Source organism: Centruroides vittatus, unplaced genomic scaffold (genome assembly GCF_030686945.1).
Source record: "Centruroides vittatus isolate TY-2023 unplaced genomic scaffold, ASM3068694v2 contig_913, whole genome shotgun sequence".
Classification (NCBI taxonomy): domain Eukaryota; kingdom Metazoa; phylum Arthropoda; class Arachnida; order Scorpiones; family Buthidae; genus Centruroides; species Centruroides vittatus.
Window position 1 is genome coordinate 165,720 of NW_027122602.1, and position 20,925 is coordinate 186,644.

Consider the following 20,925-nt stretch of genomic DNA (forward strand, 5'->3'; position numbering starts at 1 on the left):
TCAGATTGGACTAGTTGGATCAAATCAATTGTTGGCAATTATGACTCATCTAATATAAACAAAATGGATAAGACAGGTTGTTCTTAAGAGCTCTCCCTGATAAAACACTTCACAACAGAAGGTCAATCATGCAAAAAAAAGGTAAATTTGCAAAAGAATGCTTAACAATTGCCTTCTGTGTTAGTGCAACTGGTGGGAAGGAACCTCCTCATATATCTGTCATATGACAAGTTAATTACTTATTATTCTTAATAATTTAATTTTACTTTTTAATCACTTTAAAATAATAAAAGAATAAATTCATTTTTATACATTGAGATCATCTAATTGAAGTAGTAAAATTTCAGTAAAATTAAAACAAAACTTAGTTTAAAAAATTTAAACAATCATTTCAAATGTAACGTTTACCTCTTCTTGAGCTTGTCGAATTTCATCTCTTCTAAATCTCTGAGCAGCAGATGCAGCAGCTGCAGCTGTTATTTCAGCTCGTTCTCTATCCTCTGAAAATGGATATTCAGGTGCCCAACCATCTGAGAATATAGGATGGTAATTTCCTTCATATCCTTTCCATTGTTCTCTACATTGAAAAAAAAAAAATTATAAAAAACATAATAATGAATAATGTAATTTAAAATTAATTATTATGTCCTGGTATTATCTGTATTAAATGCTTATTTCAGGTAGCCAATCATTTAAATTTATCACAAAGGAACATTTATGTTAAATTTAAACAACTGGCTACCTGAAATAAGTATTTAATACAGATAATATGGAGCCAGAAACCTATGAGGTAATATTTGTTTATAGCCTTGGTCTATATGGAAATTAATACTGAATTTTTATTGAAGATTGAATTGAGAAAATTCAATAAGTTTTATTGAATTTTCTCAATTCATTTTATAGTGTGAGCCTGCAAATTTTTGGGCATGAATTTAGGGAAATTTTTAAAAAAATGTTAAAATAGTTTTTACAAAATGTAAACATCCCTGCCTCGTGGAGAACCGGATTGGATGTCATCTTTTGTATCAACAATCAAGTGGGAAAGTTGACACTTAGTTGTCAAAGAATGTAAGTCATCATCAACAACTGACGCCCTTCCCATGCTAATGATATAAAAGAGCCGAACACGAGAAGCTCAGGGCACGTTTGCACTCAGAAGTTATTTCTGTAATTGTGACCAGTCAACCTTGATGAAACGGACTAGGATCCCGTCTGAGAAGACACTCAACAACTACGACTCTTCCATACAGACGATGTTCGCCATATCGACTTTTTACTCCCACATAGAAGTATTTTATTAAAGATCAGTGGCATAAATAGTAAATTAGTCTTTATCCTCACATAAATAGTCTATAGGATAACCACATCTAACTGCATATAACTCTGTATATGTCTCCTCTTGTATTCTAGAGTTAGTTGTAGAATAAACCTTTATTTTTGTTGTGTTAACCTGTTAACCTGTCTTATTTGGCAAACGGACACCTATTGGCTTACCCAATGCACTCCCCACTCAATAACTTGTCCTCCTATCAAGTTTTAGCCATCCAATGACACCGAGGTTGGGTTCCAACAACCCGTGCCGATTAAGTGGTTAATAGGGCACCCCCTTTAGCCCCTGGCTTATCTCACAATAGTATATGTGGCTAAATGGAATTCACTCATCCTAACTACATGATGTCAATGAAAAAAAATTTTAGCAGATTGACTATACTTAATGTTCAATACATGAATATGTGGGATAATATGTGGTATGTTGTTATTTTTATGGTGCACTGAAAAAGTTAGGTCAGGAGATCTACATATTTCAAGATCTAGAAAAGAGATTTTGGCATTTTGTTCCTCTTCCACAGTGAACCTGACAGTAGGATATATAGAAGCTAACATTTGAATAAAGTTGTCTAATTCCTCTGCAGAGCCATCTCATGCAAGTAATATGTCATCTACATATCGTAGATACATGATTGGATAGTGGATTGCTAATGGGGCATGGAAAATGCGATATTCTATATTCCTCGTGACGATCTCTGCTAAAATGGGTGACGGGGGGGAACCCATTGGCACACCTTGGGTTTGTTTGTATATGTTACCTTTAAACTGAAAATAATTGTTTTCTGTGACGAGTAATAGGGCCTCTCGCAAGTGTAACACATGTGATGTTGGGTAACCAGAGCTCAGTAGTAAGGCATTTATAAGCATGACGGCTTCAAAGTGTGGAACCGATGGATATAGGGAAATTACATCTATTTTATATCACCGGTAGGAATAACTGGGAAGGTTATTCAACTTAGTGACTATGAAAGCTTTGGCATCCAGAGCGGCTGTAGTTACCAAATCAGAGGGTGGGACTAAAGATGTAACATGTTTTGCTAGTGCAGCCTCAAGGAAGTATGTTGGGTGGAAGCGTTTGTTAACTAGGGGTCTTAACGGCCATGCAGATTTGTGTGTTTTTGCTTCGAAGAATAATCTTGGGCACACAACATTAGTTAGTGGATTGAGAGGTCCTGCTAATGAAGCTGTTATTTCTGGGAGTGCTATAACCTTTCAAATTTTCCTTAGTATTGATGTTGTCGGGTCCTCTTTTAGTATAACCGACTTGGATTATTCAAGAAATTCATTGGCTCTTGATAAGAAATCCTGGCATTTACATAGGACAAATCTTTTATCTTTATCAGCAACTAACAGATATAGATGGTTGCTTTCAAGGAATAATTTTACTGTCCGAGCCGTTTGTATGTTTGACTTGTTGGGTTTTGAACGTCGTTGTGATGCGATGCTTGATATTGCAGAGAGTTCCAATTTATGTTGTAGCCCTGGACAGCGAGTTTTCTTTATAGCTGCCATGGTGGGAGGAATTAGTTGTGAATAATCCAACCTTGGAACGGGTATATGTTTCGGCCCGCGTGATATTATTCGGTGAATATTTTCTGGCACCTTTATATTTGCAAAATTGTAATATGGAATCTCTGTAGTTCTACTTCGTTTACGGCAGGATGTTTTTGTAACCAAGAAAACTTGTTACTCAACTTTTTCCTGATTTCATATGCTTTTTTGTTAGCTAAAATTCTTATCTTATCCAGTTGTTGGTAGAGAGATTCTGGATTACACTGCTTAACGAAGAGGAGGTGGGCTAAATACAAGTTGTCTTCTTCTGATATTGTTTTGCGTTTGCTTTCAATTAATCTTGATAATAGGCTTCGTTCCATTCGAGGCAATAGCATTCAAACATCTGTTGGAAATGAGTCGTATTTAAAAGCGATGCACCTGGGGATTAATCCGTTTTTACGACACTTTAATAAAAACCAAAGTTGAGCCTTTTGCTTCAACCACAATGTTCTGGTATTCAACAACATAAAGAAGTGTTTTCTAGTAGCTTCCATAATAAAAGATTATTATTATTACACTTTACGCCAACGTACGGTAATGAATGATTGACACATCGGTGTTGTGGCGTTACAAACGATGATTTGTAATATTTCACATGTACTCGCAAACACTTATTATCCCTGCAACCACCTTTCAACCTACAAATTTTATAAATCCTGCCATTACTTCTCTCATTCGGAGAGCGGTCCTCTTACCATCCACCCAAACATTAATAGATAAAGAATTACACCTTATCAACAAGGCAGTACATAATGCTGGGTATTCTACTTCCAGATTTCTTTATCTCTTTAACCAAGTCAAGAACAAATTATTTCCAAAATCTTTCCTCTGCAACAAAGAAGAACTCGCTCTAGTACAGCCTCCGATACCGTTTTTTGGCCATATATCCCTAAAAAATAGTACATATATTTAGAAAACAGGGTTTTCTGTTGCCCATAGTCCAACAACCAACTTTAAGACGTATGTTGTGCAACGGTAGAGATTCTCTCACGTTGAATGAGAAATCGGGAGTTTACGAAATCTTATTAAAGCACACATTATCAGGGAAAGAAATTATTTACATAGGAGCAACCACAAGAATGCTACACTCCCGCATTCTCAAACACCAAGAAGGTATCAGAAACAACAGACCAACAACAGAGTTAGCTAAAAAAAGTGCTAAATCAGGATTATCTTCCACTTTGGGGACATACAAAATTGCTAAAACGTTGCAATGATCGAAGAGAGGTGTTCATATGGGAGAGCCTTTACATATCCACTTTAACACCGTGCAATGCACCTACATTAGAAATCCCGCAATTATGGATATCATTATTTAAACAATCTAAATTATAAATTGTCTTTATCAGGTACACCACAGCCAAATACGGCACCACTATCTATAATTTATATATTTTGGGGTATTACATTATCACAGCATGTCTCTACGTCTATAATAGTTATTGCGATTTTAATATGTTTAAGGAATTCCATCCACGTGCTTTACGTAATTTAAGTAGTCCGTTAAAAAGCTAATTTGTTTGAAAATTACAGTATTCGATTTTCGCCTAAAGATGACAACTGTAAGTTGTTGAAAGTGCTTGCGAGTACATGTGAAATATTACAAATCACCATTTGTAACGCCGCAACACCGATGTTTCAATCATTCATGTTCAATACATAAAGATATCTTAAAAAAATTCCAATAAAACCAATAAAAATAGCAACAAGAGCTGCAAATGCTGAAATTCCTTATTCATTTCACATTGTTTATTGTGAAAATTTATGTATAAACTTACATAAAAGTTATAAATCTAAATAAAACTATAAACTATTAATTTAATTTGAAGCTGATATTTATCAAAAAGTACATTATGTTTTCTTGATTGTGATGTGCTATCAAATCTAATGCAAACCCAATTTTATACATGACAAAACCTAAAAAGTTAGCATGCAAATGAAATGCACATCCTATATCCGAACATGCAGCCACAGGAAGTTAATATATTCAAACAGAAAAATAAATGCATTTTTGAAAAGTTTATTTTTATTGTCACTTTAAAGTGCTTCACAATGTTTACATTTCCAAATATATTAATTTATGACTCTTTAACAAAGAGGTTTAGAGAGTCTATAGAATAACAAAATTAGTGAGTCAAAAGCTTTCTAATAATGTTTTAGACAATTATAAAAATAAAACAAAGTACTTTTTCAATAGTCATTAAGCTGCAAGTACACTTTCTGGAATACACATGAAATATGTAAAGAAACCTTGGTACAATATATTTGTGGAGTAGCCTACTACCTGGAGCATAGGACATTGTCACAATTTTGATCCATAACTTTTATTAATTTTATTTTTACTAATATCAAAAAAAGAAGTAATAAGTTACAATTTGTCACTTTTCATACTGGTGTCCAATAAATATATTTCTTTCTAGACAACAAATCCTTTACTGATCAATTAAGTATGATTTAAATGCAATTTGTAAAATTTACTAAGAAAGAAAAATAATTAATTTATGCTGATCAATTTCCAGATATTTGTAAATACAAATTTAAAAAAAAAAATTTTATTTCTAACTAAAGAAAGAAATTGAATGTGACTAATTTTCATAATCAATTGCATAGTTAAAAAGTAATAAAAATTCCATATATTCTTGTAAAAATTAAAATGACAGTAGAAATATGAAAGATTATCGGTGGAAAAACAATTATAAAAAACTGTTTTGGTACCAACAACTTGGAGAGAACAGAGGATGATGACTGTGAAACTGAAGAGGCTGAGACCATGACAGTAATGAAAGTTCTGACAAAAAAATAATGAGTGATGAAGTATTGTTTTAATGACTTTCCAAATTTTTTTTAAGGCAAATTGCCAATTTTTGTATGTAAATAAAATTAATAATAAAAACTCAATAATTCAGATTGTAATTTTCTTTTTAAAGTAAGGATTCCAAAAGTGAGTGTCAACTTATATTCAGGCCAATTTGGTATATAGGCTACTGTACTTTGAAATTTAATATTATATTTATTTTACAAAATTCATTTTTTTTAAATTAATAGTCTTATTTTGAAATAATTGTACTTAAAAACATGCTAATAAAATTTACTTAAAAAAAAAAAAAAGCTTTTAATGGCATTTACGTTTAAAGTAGCTACAGTTTAGAAATTTATAGTTTAAATAAGGGATCATCACGTATTGAAATAGACTATGTAAATAAAATTAAACTTTTTAATCTCAAATTTCAAAATTCTTTAAAACTTTTTGCATAAATAGAAAATTAATTCCAAATTCTATTCTAAACTTTGAAAATAAATAAAAATTTATTTACTTATTACACATTTATTACTATTTATTTAATTATACAAAATCTAAATTTCTTTAATAAATATTTTTTTAATATTATGTAAATAGTTTAATTTTCAATTTTTACATAATATTTTAAATAATTTATTCCATTTTTTTTCTAAATGACTGAAGATGACCTTTTTAGGTCATCTTTGATATAAAACACAATTTATTTAAAAATGTATTTTAACTTCAATTTTTAAGACTGTTTACATGAAAAGTATAAAAATACTTATTTTTATGACTTCAGTAATAGCTTGCACAATTGGAAATAGCAGGTGACCTTCAAATCTTATTTTAAAGCAGTTCCAGGGACCTATTCTGAGTTGTATCGGTAAAGAATATGATGAAAACCAGTTTCTAATGGAACCACTTGATTGGTGTTTAATCAACTGTAAAAATGCTATTCTATGTCTTATGAAAAGACTCAAGGAACTCAAAATAGGTCCCTTGGACTAAGCTTTTCTTTCAAATCATTCTCAAGGTGCCATTAGAAATGTAACAAAAGTAAAAAGAACATGGCAACTTTAGGTGTAATGATGATGATACTCCATGAGAGAAAATTAGCATTCAACATCATGAATCTCAGTTTCGTCTTCAACTAATGCTTTTCAGCTGAAAGATACATGCTTTAAAAGATCTTTATCTTCCAAAAGTCATTACTCATTTATGCAATGAATTACGAAAAGAGCTAGAGCTGAAGTGTTTCAACTAATATCTCAAACTGACAACTTGTAGTTCACTGATTGTATTGTCTCTTCTTTGATGGATTTTAACAAAAGAAAAAAAAATTTGACTAATGCTGGTACATGACAATATTAAAAACATGTGCTTTACTTGGAAAACAGAAAGTTTTGCAGTCACACAACAAAAATACAATAGTGATTGGTTAAAGCATAATAGCTATTAATAGTATGTGCGAGAATCAGGGGTTAAGTGACAAGGCTTACCTGCTTTCTGATGACAAGAAGGTGAGTCCTGCTCACGGGGTCAGTGGATGGCAATTTAGGAGGGCAAAAAAAAAAAAGGGGAGAACGTCTCGAGTGGGAGGTCGTGGATAAGTCGATAAGGTGTTAGCCGTGTTCGAGTAACCACACGTGTTTAAGATACTAAACATATTTAATAAAGATACTATATAAAGGATACATATACTAGTAATAATGATAACAATAATAATAAAAATAATAGAGATAATAGCAAGGACAATATTCCTTAACGGAATTTCTAATAAAGCGGTTAGCAGGGTTACACCATACGTATTCACAATCAGAGAAAGGCCTTTAATCCCCTTTCTCTGTCTATGCTAAATTAGACCTAGATCAACTGAGGGAAGAGAGAGAGTTCTACTTAATAAGTCAAGAATTACCTCGCTATCTGTTGTCGTTGGCGTCAATTAGTGTCGAAGGGATGGAGAATGAAAGTTGGTCAGTCTTGGTCTGGGGTCTTTGACGTCCTCCCCTTTAATAGGGGTGCAAGGCCTATTAAAGGGGAGGTTCAAATAGGGGTGCAAGCCCTTTTTATACCAAATTCAAGGGGGTGAGAACTGTCATACTGTCAGAATTTATACGCACACCTGTTGGTGTGTTCATGTCTGGATCTGGTTAGTACAGACACTGGTGTGAGGTTAACCGAGGGTAGGAGATGGAGGATGATTCCTATCTTCTCTACCTCTTAACGGCACAAGACCTTGAGGTCCGACCTCGGTTGTCGAAAGGATGATTAAGGCTCGAGCGGTCAATGATTAGTTACGGATTTGGGATCGTAAGATCCCGTTTACGTCAGGAACTGACACCAATCTATCAAACTTCTCGCGGATAGATACGCGTTTTTCGGAAGCATAAGATGCCGATGATGAGGGTAATGGAGGAAGAAACGCACACTCTTCTAATATTAAACAAAATACCCGTTTATTTTGAGATTGATAGGGAATACATCAATTAACATATTTGGAAGTATTTATATCATCGAATCGAATTATTAAACCGCGTCTCGAGTGATTGGAGAGAGAGAGTTTACAAAACATCGCGAGTAGGATAAATACCTTAGTGATCCTGAGATTTGCACAAAGTCCGAGGAACGAGAGTTCGCTTGAAAATAAGAGTCAATGGACTGTAGATAGATGAAATGGACGGCTTCAACGGCGGGAGATGATAATCCACGGCACACACACACTTGACAGTTGTCAAAACTCTGTCTATCTCTCTCTCTCTGCGTCATCTTCGTTCGTTTTTCCTTTTATTTTGGGATCTTGGGTTCGAGATTTTGTGAAGTATGTCAAGGGTGGAGGTCCCTTTTGACCAATGGTGAATTACATGATATAATTATTTTTCAACAGTTAACTCATCTTCTACAAGGAAGTATTACCGTGGGAACAATAGTTTATGATTAATTTTTACGAGAAAATTTGTCGGTGTTTTTCCGTTTTTTTGTTTCTGTGTTTTGATTTAACCCTAACTGTCGAAAATCGGTTGGCAAAAAAAATAAAAATTCGTTATTCTTATATTCGAACCTTCACACTGGCAATTGAAATGTATGTTTAAATTATAGACTTAAGTACTATGCAGAGGTGAATTTAAAATATAAATTTCTATAGATTTGACAGCTCTCACCCATCAATTAGCGTCTAGCTTAAATAATTTCTACAATTTGGTCAACAATCTCGATATTGTTTATGTCAAATGTTGCGCTCAACGACGAACTAGGTGATTTACTGCTGTAGCCACGTGTCACGTGCAACCAAAGGGGTGATGAAAAACATTGCCTATTCCCGTCTTGTTGACACTATTGTCTATCGAGTTACTTTAATACAAATGATTGTTTCTTTCCTGTTGATATATATATTTTAACAATTATTTCAAAGAGATCATTGCGGTCGTTGACCTTGGAAGGCCTCCTTAAAATTCTTACATAAAATTAAGAGGTTTATAAAAAGAGCAATACTATACAAAAGGGGGGTTTCAGACCCTCGCACATGGAACCCAGATGCATCTCAACCGATTACCTGTTGCAAAATATACTTAACATGGATCAAAGAATAGCAATTTGTTAACTTTAATTAAACAAAGATTTGTTAACTTCCTTTTGCTAAGGAGACTTATCGAATTTCCCATTTATCACTTTTTATGAAAATTATCACCTTTAATTGTCCAGCACAAATGTTTTAACAAAAATAAAAACGTTTTCGATCGTTTTCAACGGTCATCTTCAGTTACAACTCTTCTTTATCAAACGCATGGAAATCGTTTTATAAAGATAAACAATAACAACATACAAGATATGTGGCCACGTATTTTTGTTTACATAATTTTATTCATTTATTCTGTATATTAGGCATCATGCGCAATATATTTATAGTTGCGCATGCGCATTTATTATTTTCGTATTTAATTCTATTTTATCGTTCTTTTTTTAATTTGAGTTGTAACTGAAGATGACCGTTGAAAACGATCGAAAACGTTTTTATTTTTGTTAAAACATTTGTGCTGGACAATTAAAGGTGATAATTTTCATATTAAGTCTAATTTCCAGTAATTTAAAGTTGGTTTTTTATCACTTTTGTTGAGCTATTGGAAGAGTTCAAAACTGGACACATTGTTAAAACTTAGCTTTCGTGATTAAAAATTTCCATTGATGTATAATCATAAATTTGCATATACATATTTTCCTGCTATTAGAAATATCTAAAGAGTTTACATACTAACCTTGGTATGAGCCAAGCATCACCGAGACTATTCCAGAGATCTGTTTCTTTAGATGTACAACAATTCATTAAGAGGTCGACTGCTTCTCTTGTAAGTAAAGGTGTAACAACTCTTGCTGGTAAATTTGAACTGTAATTTGAATCTTTTGCGGCATCAACAATAAGTGCAAGAGGAGTAAATAAAAAATGAACAAGTTCTGGGGCATTAGGATCATGAATATGGCTCTTCAGCTTAGCCTGAAAAATAATAGTAATAATCCTTATTATGTATTATATTTATGTTAAAAATATTGATATTGCTTTATACTCACTAATAAATTGAATGACAGCTTGAATTTTTGAAGAATATCAACAAAATGTCTTTCTGGAGGTGGTTTTGCTCTCATACTTAACATCCCATCTAAATATAGATTGACAGTACATTATTTAGTTTATATTATGAAATTAAAATATATAACTATTTGTAAAATGTTACAAATCTAAACTTTTTTTTAAAATCACATACCTCCCATGTCTTTTTTCTTGTTTTTGCGACTTTTTCTTCTTCTTTCTAATTCTTTAAAAGCTGCCGCTGCATGCTGAAGTCGAGCAATAAACCTCTCAATGTCATCAAAACAATGATTTAATATTGCCTGTCATTTAAAATTAGAATACAATTTTTGTTAAATTTGTTCTTAATTAAAAGAAAAAAAACACACACATACACAAATATATATGTATACATTTTGCAAATAGTAAAAATAATGTAAAACATTATTTTCTTTTTAAATATTAAAAATTACTAATTATTTTTAAGATCCAATCAAATATACTTTAAGAAATGTATTAAAAGAATTTCAATTTGTAACATCAACTTATTTAAATTTAATCTAAACATTAAATCTACATTTAGAAAAAAATAATAAATTAAACAAGTAAAATAAAAATTCCCTATTTTATTATTTACTAGCACATTTAAATTTTTAGAAACATTCAAACTAATTAATTTAAAATTTATGCACTTGATTCTGTATTTTTAAATATAGAATCAATCAAATCTTCAAGAACATCACATTCAACATCAGTAATTCTATAACTACAACAATAACTATTGGTGTGCAGTTTTTTTTATATATTTAAAAAAACTTCTTAAAAAATTAAACTTCAAGGGTTAATACAGAAGACAATCGTCTTTTTTTTTTTTTAGCTATAACCGCATTTTATAACACAAAACTACTAAGGATTACAACCATTAGCCTTTATTACATTACCTAAATCTTGTAGCATACAAGATTTAGGTGACTTACTACCTTTTGGACTACATTTAGAAAATTTTGTTTTACTTTTTTTGTAAAAGTTATCTGGTAACCTGTGAGATCTCACCAATATGTGTTGTTTACCTTCAACATTAGTACAGTATATGATATCATTTTGTTAAAACTAGCTAATATCCATTGTGCAACCAAGTGGGCAGAAAGTAAACATTTTTTGCTTGTCAATGTGATTTTCGTGAAGATGGCATCAAAAAAAGACTCCAAGAGAAGCTAAAATGAAATCTCGATTGCAAAAATACTGGGAATTCTCCAGGAAGTGGACAAGAATGAATGTTCAAAAAGTGAGATTGCAAGAGCTTTCAATATTCCTTTTTCTATTATCAATATGGTTAAAAACTGTGACAAACTTGAACAACCAGATGAATTTGGTGCCAAGCCATTTTTCAAAACAGTTTCTGATGCTTTTGGCAAAATAGCAAATGCTTTTCCATTTGCCATTTTGGCACCAAATTGCTAAATTAGAATTAGAAGATGTTCTTTTCCAATGGTTTTGAAATGTAAACTCAAAAAAATTCTCACATCAGGACCTCTGATCAAAGAAAAGGCAGTTACGTTGGCATCATGAATGGGAATCGATGACTTTATGTGTTCCAATGGATGGTTGTTCCAATTTCAAGTCTACCAAAACATTGTATCTCTGAATGTCTGTGGCAAATCTGCATCAGTCATTTTCAACTTAGATGAGACAGGTATGTTCTACAATTTGATGTCATCCAAGACATTAGCACTGAAGGCAAAAGTTGCCATAATGGCAAACACAGTACAGAGTGGAATACAGCCATGCTGGTGTTGAATGCAAATGGTACAGAGAAATTTCCACCTGTAATAATTGGAAAATTTGCCAACCCTCATTGCATGAGGCAGGAAGTTGTATGAGAACAGCTGCAGCTACCTTACCCATATAAGTCGAATAAAAATTCTTGGATGACTGCAATGATGTTTTGAGACTGGCTGCTGTGCTTTAAAAATAAAATGGCAAGACAAGAAAGAAAGGTCTTGTTGCTGATGGATAAAGTGTCATCCCACAACATTGAAGGCCTACATCTTTCCAATGTGCAAGTGATATTTTTACCAGCAAACACCAACAGCATTATCCAGCCCTTAGATCAAGGCATAATTTCACAACTGAAAGCTTGCTACAGGAAGTGTTTGGTGCAATACATGCTTGGAGAAATTTCTTTAAGTGTACCCACTGAATAAATCAGAAAATGGAACATCTTGGATTCCTTATAGAATGTTGTGGTCTCTTGGCAAGAAACTCCAGCCAAAAGCATCAGAAACTGTTTTTCAAAACCAGGTTTTGTTCAACGGCATACAAATGCTGATGACATAAAAAATAGCCAGCAAAACAAAAACTGAAGTGCTACCTGAATGAGAAACCTTAACAGAAAGCATCAATTATAGCATAAAGTTTCCAGATTATGTATATATAGATAATGATATTGCAATCAACTTTGAAAAGACAATACCAAACCTGGATGCAGTTACAACACCAGTGCAAATGAGATGTTCACAGCAGTGATAAAAATGACAATGAGGCACCACCTCAAACTCCTATCAATCATAAGGAAATTTTTGCAACCCTGAATACAATTCACATGATGCTTGAAGATAATGCTGCGAGTGATAGTGACGATATTTGTCTTGCCCTTGAGAAGCTTTACATCTTTACACAAACAATACAAAAAAAGCAATGAAGCAGTCCACACCTGAAATTCTTTTATCCAATGAGTGAGATGCTGCTTTATGCTCAATGAAAAGACAGAATAACATGTTTTGATATACATAAGAGATCTTCATCAGGTCAGTGAATTCTAAAATGTAATATGTAAAAGGAACATAGAAGGTGTTGCTAGAAAATAATGAGACTGAAGCTAAATCTTGAGTAGTATACTCACTTTAGTTGTGTTTTCTTTCAATGCATGATCCTTCTGCTTTCACTGATCATAACAGTGCCGCAGGTCATCTGTAAAACTACACAGAAGCTCTGTTTTTTCCTCACAGAAGAAACTGAATCAAAATTGTGTTCCTTCAGAGCAGACTTGGCTTTAGGGAAAAGGTAAAAGTCACATGGAACTAAATCAGGTGAGTACAGTGGGTATTAAAGTAATGTTACTGCCTTCTTGGCCAAGAACTGCTTCACTGACAGAGCAGAATAGGCTGGTGTGTTGTCCTGATGGAAGATGAAACCATTTTGCCACAAGTGTTGCTGCTTTCTTCTGATCCTTTCTTGCAAAGATTTTAGAACCTCTTTGTAGTAGTATTGGTTCAGAATTTGTTCCACTTTTCATATGTTTTTGTCGGTTTTTGACAAGCTGGGCCATCCAGAATGTTCATTGTCTTTTGCATCTTCTCGAGCCTCAGAAAATCTTCTGTGCAATTCGAACTCAAGTGCATGACAAAAACATGGGTCTCTCTGCATGCTTCACATAGCAAGTGCAAAGGTTCAGTGCAGTTTTTTTTTTAATTTCATCAAAAATTTCAGGTTGATACACTGATCCTCTTTCAAGCTGGCCATTCTTCCAATGCATGCTAACATGTCCACTCACAGCAATCTAATAGCAGTAGCAAGTTGAGATTTGCTGTGCTTTTTCTAACTTGTTCAAGGTTGTTTACCCACCCACTCACTTCAGCCCACGTGTGATGGTTGCGTGCAGGTGATCACAGTCTCATTATTTTCTAACCACACCATGTATGATGTTTTTTAAAAACCATCATCATATATTCCTTTCTCACATTCTATTTTAGAACTCTCTGACTTGATGAAAAAAGTTGGATGCCATAGTAAGTCTGCACAGTACAGTAGTACTGTACAGACTTACTTAGAGTATGCATAATAAATAAAACCTACAAACCTTATTGTACTTTGCATGTTGTTTGAAAACTATTATGCTACTAACATAGAAAACAATCCTCATACCGGTACTCCAATATCCAATATCACTTCCTAAGCCTTTTAAATTTCCGGTACTCCATACGAAAATTAACAACTAACTAACGTTTTCGATCACCTCCGCGATCTTCGTCAGGTTTTTGTTTGATCTTCCGAAATGCACCCGCGATGGTAGCATCTCAGGATAGTGTAGTATTCCTGTATGGATGGACAGAGACATTTTTATGATGGTATCAGGGAGATTAATTGCATGTTAGATCATTCGCAATTATTGCACGCTGGAGAGATTCGATCGTTTGAATTTTGAAATAATTCCTTTTGCATTCTATTTCAAAACCGTCGATAAAACCTGACGAAGATCGCGGAGGCAATCGAAAACGTTAGTTAGTTGTTAATTTTCGTATGGAGTACCGGAAATTTAAAAGGCTTAGGAAGTGATATTGGCTACTAACATTTTTGGTCACTTCTAGAACCTTCCTCAGATAGAACCTTCTAAAATCAACTCTTTCTGGCACTAGTTAGTGTTCTATTTTGGAATAGATATGACTGATGCATTCGAATTTTGAGGATCATCTTTTTTATAATTTTTTTTTAATCCATCAGGTGCACCTGTATTGTGTGCCATAATGCCAGTTGAACATTGCTTGCCATGCCTTTGAGATTTGCTTTTTGTCCTTGAAATTTAGATAGGACCAGGTGCCCTGGCTAGAGCCACACAAAATAGAACACTATGGAAAGAGTTTAAGTGAATAATTCAAGTTAAAAAAAATAGGATTAGTACAAACTAGGAATATAAGTAAAAAATTTAGTGATGAATGCATTAAATATTTTTCAAAGAATTTTCTCCTCATCTTGTGATGTTAATACTAAACATTCAAACATCAATGTTTAATCACAGCTACTGAAGATGATGAAAAAACTCTTTAAAAACATTTAATGCATTCATAACTGAAAAACTTTTGCCTTTTTTTAAAATAAGCTATGTTATGATAATGAATAAAGTTAATTTTTTTTTGTTTTTAAATATTTCATTTAACAGAAACTTTGAATATCATACTCAAAGCATGTAAATTAAACTTACAACATCTTTTTCATATTTGTCACTACCAGTAGAGCTAGTTTCATCATTTGATTCTCTTCCATAGCTTGTTGTCCTTTCCATACCATCTATTCTTGGTTGAGAACCACTTTGTGACTGATGCAATGCACCTGTAATTGAACATGAAGATTTAAATTCCAAAATATCATTAAAATAAAAAGTAGTTTCAATTATAAATTTATAAAAACAAAAACATCAATATAATTCTAATTATAATGTTTATAATGAATACTGAAAATCTAAAATTTTTAATTTATAAAACAAAGTTTATAATAAATAAATAATTATTTATAAAAATTAATATTTTGTATAATAATTTATAATGCACACAAAATATTATTAAAAAATAAAAACAATTAAAACTTTCTATGCACTATTTTTGTGTAGTTTTATATGCAGTAAAATCAGAAAATTAATTTTTTCAGAATTTTAAACAGTATTTCTAATTGAATTAATATTATATATATTTTTTATTTGGAAATTAAATTATCCCTACTTTCATTCTCAAATATGAAAAATATTTCAATGTTCAAACAGAAAAAGTCTAAAAATGTTTTAATTTCATGTAGAATAAAATGTAATGAAAAATACAAAAAATTAGGCTCTAATCATAATATTTTGGAAGCATTTTACTTTCTGTGTATATAAGTTAAGATTACAATACAATTTAGGTTAATGTTTTACAAAATTTCACTGCATCGTTTAAAATTTCACTTCTATTATACAAATTACCACCTTTTAAACACTCAAGCAAATAATTTAATATTGTAAAAACGTTTTTGATCGTCTTTAACGATCTTCGTCAGTTAAACGATAAAGTAAAAAGAACATTAAAGAAATAGAACACAATAGATTAAAATTACAAAAAGTAATAAGTGCACTTTCATGTACAATGTTGTGCACTTAGGGGAATAAATACAAATTAAAGATAAGGATGTAAGAAATAAATACATAAGTAGTTCAACAGTTTCGCATTAAAAAATTATTGTCTCCTAATAATTACAGTTTATCTTCATAAAACGATTTCCAGGCTGTGGACAGAGTCAGCGCCCCTATGATTAATACTAGTTGTTTTTACTTGTGCTTTATAATTTCAAGTTTTTCAAGATGTTTGATAGAGTGCTTGCTAAACGTGGGTCTAATAATGGAAGTCTGGTCCCATTTAACTTTAACTTCCTGTTGGTTGGCGTAAGATGCTAAAACGGTGCTATCGTTGTTTTTTCTGATGGAGTATTATGTTCTTTGATTCTTTGTTCCAAACTTCTCAAAGTAGTACCTACGTAAACACTATCTGAATCAAAACAACAATCTTTGATTGGTATGGAGTAAATTTTATTTCATTATTTTGCTATGATATGAATTTGCATAATGCAAGTAATTTTGTATTCTCTGGTTGAAGTTCGTCAATAGAAAAATAAGTAAAATATACACATGTACAGGCAACCAAAATTAATGCAATATTATTTCCAACTATAGAGCTGAATGACAGAATTAGTAAGTTGAAATGAAGTTTCTAATAAGAATGACAGATTTGAAAGCAAATTCTTGTAAAAGACTCTCTCATGGAAATTTACTTAACGAGTTAGAATTTAAAAATTTGTTGTATAATTGAGAATTATTTCTGTTTTGAAACTTCAAATTTTAACCTAGAACTAAAAAATGAATTTCTACTTGCTAAGTTTGAAATTATTTCTCTTTGGTGTTTTATTACACCAAAGAGAAATAAAAGTGATGTCTAATTATAAATGTTTGTTATTAATAAAATTTTAAAGTTTCTTGTGTTAAGATTTATTGAAGCACTGATTGCTATGTTTAAGTTTTTTACAGTCAGCTACCTCAGATAATATACATGATGGTTGTTATAAAATCTAAAGTTCAGACACAGCATTTTTAATGATCCTGGATTGTAAAGATCATTTTCTCTTAGATTGTTTCCAGTAATCTTATTGTTAGTCAGTGCACACACTGTCATCTCTGTAAATTGTTAATTCCTGTTCTTTGTGCCTCACTGTTTTGTCACCTGTTTCCTCCGAAGTCTGGAGGAAACATTGTATCGTTTGTTTTGTTTTCAACAATCTGGTGTTATGCTTTGTGTTGGCTCTGCATTGAGCCAAAGAAACATTTTCTTTGTTGCCCCATCCTCCCCACCAGGTTGGGAGCTCTACTTTTGCGATTTCATTGGGGAAACTCAAAGCGAACGACTGTCCTAGGGTTTTCCCTTGCCTCAAAGTGGCAAGGGAAAACCCTCATTGGCTTTGAGTTTCCCCAATGAAATCGCAAAAGTAGAGCTCCCAACCTGGTGGGGAGGATGGGGCATGTTTCCTGTTACCTCATGTACTGAGGCAAAGTACTGAGGCATGTTTCCTGTTACCTCATTGTATGTATTGTACTTTTATTGTAATTCTTATTGTAATTGTAACTTTTATTGTATGTATTGAGAATGGTATCTCATTCTCCCCACTGGGTAAGTGGGAAAGTATATTGTCACTCATGTCCTCTGTGTCCAGAAGGAACATTGTATCCATTGCTCAGTTTCCAGCCATCTGGTGTACTGTATATGTCGGTTCCTAATTGTTACACCCAGAAGCAAAGGGGACATACTCTTGGTTTTTCCATCCTCTCCACCAAGTAGGAGGGGGCTATACTAAGCGGCCTTGAGGGGGATCTCAAAGCCAAAGGCTGTTTTAAGACTTCCCCCACCTCAAAGTTCTGAGGCTTGTTTACTGATCAAGTGTATTGAATTTTATTGTAATTCTATTGTAACTCTGGTTGTTTGAATAAATGGGACTTGGTGGCTGCTCTGGATCTCATGTTTTCACACTTTCCTATCATTCTTTTCTTTCCTTCACCTTCTCACTTCATCTAAACTCATCATTTTTCCTTTTCAAAGGCTATGCCTTAAGGTTAGGCCTTCTATCCTTTGAAAGAAAGAAAGACTGTTTCCAGTATTGTTGTTAAGATGTAACCTTGTAACTTTTCATTATTACAGTATAATTTTCGAATAGTGGACACCGTTGGAACCAAGATGTTTGTCCGCTATTGGAGGTATATCAGCCATATTGTATTTTAACCTGGTCATTATAAAATGAAGAATACAATGAATTATGAAAACGTCAAATTTGCTTTAAGAATGTGAACATACTGAAAAGTATATGTAGCAGCATATACTGTACAATTAGTATATATATATATGTTACCGGCAAAACCCGATTTTACACCAAACTAGTTTTGCCTAGGCCAAACTAGTTTGGTGTAAGCATGTCAGGCCAAACTAGTTTAGAATTATTATTCAAGTATATTAATAATTAAAATAAAATTAAAAGGCAATCAATTAGATAAACAAAATTTATTCAAACATAGTCTACTTAATAATTATGGTAATTTACTAGAATAGGTTAGTGTGAATGTATGTTTCTTTAATTTGAATAAATAAATTCGGTAGACTCCCTCACAGCTATTAAAGATTAAACAGGATTAAAGAGACATACATTCACATTACATATATACAGCTACCACATCTGACATTGAGAAGAATAGGTTAGGTTAGGTTAGAACATGTGTCCCCACTGTTCCCTGTCTTCTGATTGCTGGACTTGGAGACGAGCAGTCACCTTCGATATGTAGGGTAACATTAACCCCGTTTTTTTATAATTAAGTAGACTATGTTTGAATAAATATTGTTCATCTAATTGACTGCCTTTTAATTTTATTTTTAGAATTATTATTAAAGTATATTAATGATTAACTAGTTTGGCGTAAAATCGGGTTTTGCCGGTAACACACACACACACAATATATTATTTATTTTTTTCAGATGTAAAAATCTTGTTTGAATGTTTAGTTATGAAGACAATTTGCTATCCACTTCAAGAGATGGGATATTTGGAATTGTTACATTCATAACGTTATTTATGATCTAACTGACAAAAAAATACCAATAAAGATTTGTCTGCTTTATAATTATCAAGTAGGTGTAATTTTTTGAACATTTTTTACTTTTCTCAGTAACTGATTTATTAAAAATTACACTTTAGCTACCACATAACAGTTAAAATGGTTATAACAATAGCATTTGTTTGTTAAAAGTTCAAAGATTGTGTTACGAAGGCAATTTGCCGACCACTTTAAAATGTAGGAAGATATTCAGTTTTCTCTCATTTATGACCTTAAGTTTCTTCGTTACTACTATACTACAGTTCTTGTTGAATGAAATTTCAGAAAAGTTTATAGTTCTTTGGTATCACACACTTAATTTCAACAATAATACAGAAGTATAACATTAATATACATAATGATAAATGGTGATTAACAGCTTAACCAGATTAAACTTCTCTAACAGATAAACTCTAATCTTCTCTAACGGTATTGTTTGGCTTTTTACAATCTGCTTTCCTCCTATTCCTATTTTGAGCCAGTCTTTATTTGATGCCTACAGTCAAAACTCATCCTCTGAAAAAGTATTTGAACTGATTCTTTGTTTTCATTTCAAAATATTTCATGTGTAATTAATTATTTCAAAATATTGAAGATGGTGTGGCTGTACGCCATATATTTTTGTACATATGTATTATAGATTTAATTAGTTTTAATAATTTTCTCTCTTTCTTAATCCTTCTTTCTAACTTCCTTTGTTCATTGTTCTGGCTTCTGGGAACAAGGGCTTTCCACTCCCCATCCACCAGGGGGCCGTGTGAGACAAAGACTTCGAGTTGAGGACGAGTTACCAGGTTGTTCAATAAGTTTTGTCGTTCAATAGGAGATGGCGCTATTAGGTTTGTCGTTTTATTACTCTAAAAATAGTACTACTTTTTTATAAACACGTGTGAAGTTTCATGTAGATCTGTCAACTCATTTCTATATTTGCAGCTGTTCAAAGTTGACGTGTCAGTGTATTTTTTTACAATGGAAAAAATTGAATATCGTGCAGTGATAAAATTCTTATTTTTGGAAGGTGTAGCACCAAAACAAATTCATGAACGATTGGTAAAAGTGTATAAGGACTCTTCACCTTCAATTAGAACAGTAGAAAGATGGGTTGCTGAATTTAAACGTGGCCGTACAAGTCTTGAAGACGATCCACGTGAAGGACGTCCAAAAAGTGCATCAACACCAGAAATCGTAGCAAAAATACAGCATATGGTTTTGGAAGATCGTCGATTAACTGAGAGAGATTTAGTAGAAGCCCTAGGGATCTCATTAGGCAGTGTGAGCAATATTTTGGCTGATGTTTTGGGTTACAGAAAGCTGTGTGCACAATGGGTGCCGCATTCGCTAACTATGGAGCAAAAACACATTCGAATGCAACTTTCTCAGCAACATTTGGAGCGTTTTAGAAAAAATAAAAAGGATTTTGTGCGTCGTTTCATTACTATGGATGAGACTTGGGTCTACCATCATGATCCTGAATCAAAACAAGAGGCTAAGGAGTGGTGTGAACCCAGTACTTCGGCTCCGAAGCGAGTTAGGGTCCAGAAATCGGCCAAGAAGGTGTTAGCATCAGTTTTTTGGGATGCAAAAGGAATTTTGTTCGTGGATTATCTCCAAACTGGTAAAACAATCAACTCAGACTATTATTGTAATCTTTTGGACCAGCTGGATATAAAAATTCGTGAGAAAAGACCTGGTTTACAGAAGAAAAAAATCATTTTTCATCAAGATAACGCACCCTCTCATACAGCTCAAAAAACCATCGTGAAAATCAGCGAA

At 32.7% G+C, this 20,925-nt stretch overlaps 1 protein-coding gene across 5 annotated transcripts in view; it reads right to left on the bottom strand.

The window, feature by feature from the left end:
- Positions 1-20,925, bottom strand: part of LOC136984329 (epidermal growth factor receptor kinase substrate 8-like) — an 89,495-nt gene that overhangs the window by 26,741 nt on the left and 41,829 nt on the right. For all 5 annotated transcript variants that reach the window (XM_067281264.1, XM_067281260.1, XM_067281261.1 and 2 more), the window contains 5 exons: positions 15,202-15,329; positions 10,420-10,546; positions 10,226-10,314; positions 9,916-10,151; positions 409-577 (listed from right to left, as the gene is read on the bottom strand). In XM_067281264.1, the coding sequence (XP_067137365.1) occupies positions 409-577; positions 9,916-10,151; positions 10,226-10,314; positions 10,420-10,546; positions 15,202-15,329 (749 nt within the window). The remainder of the gene's footprint in view (positions 1-408; positions 578-9,915; positions 10,152-10,225; positions 10,315-10,419; positions 10,547-15,201; positions 15,330-20,925) is intronic.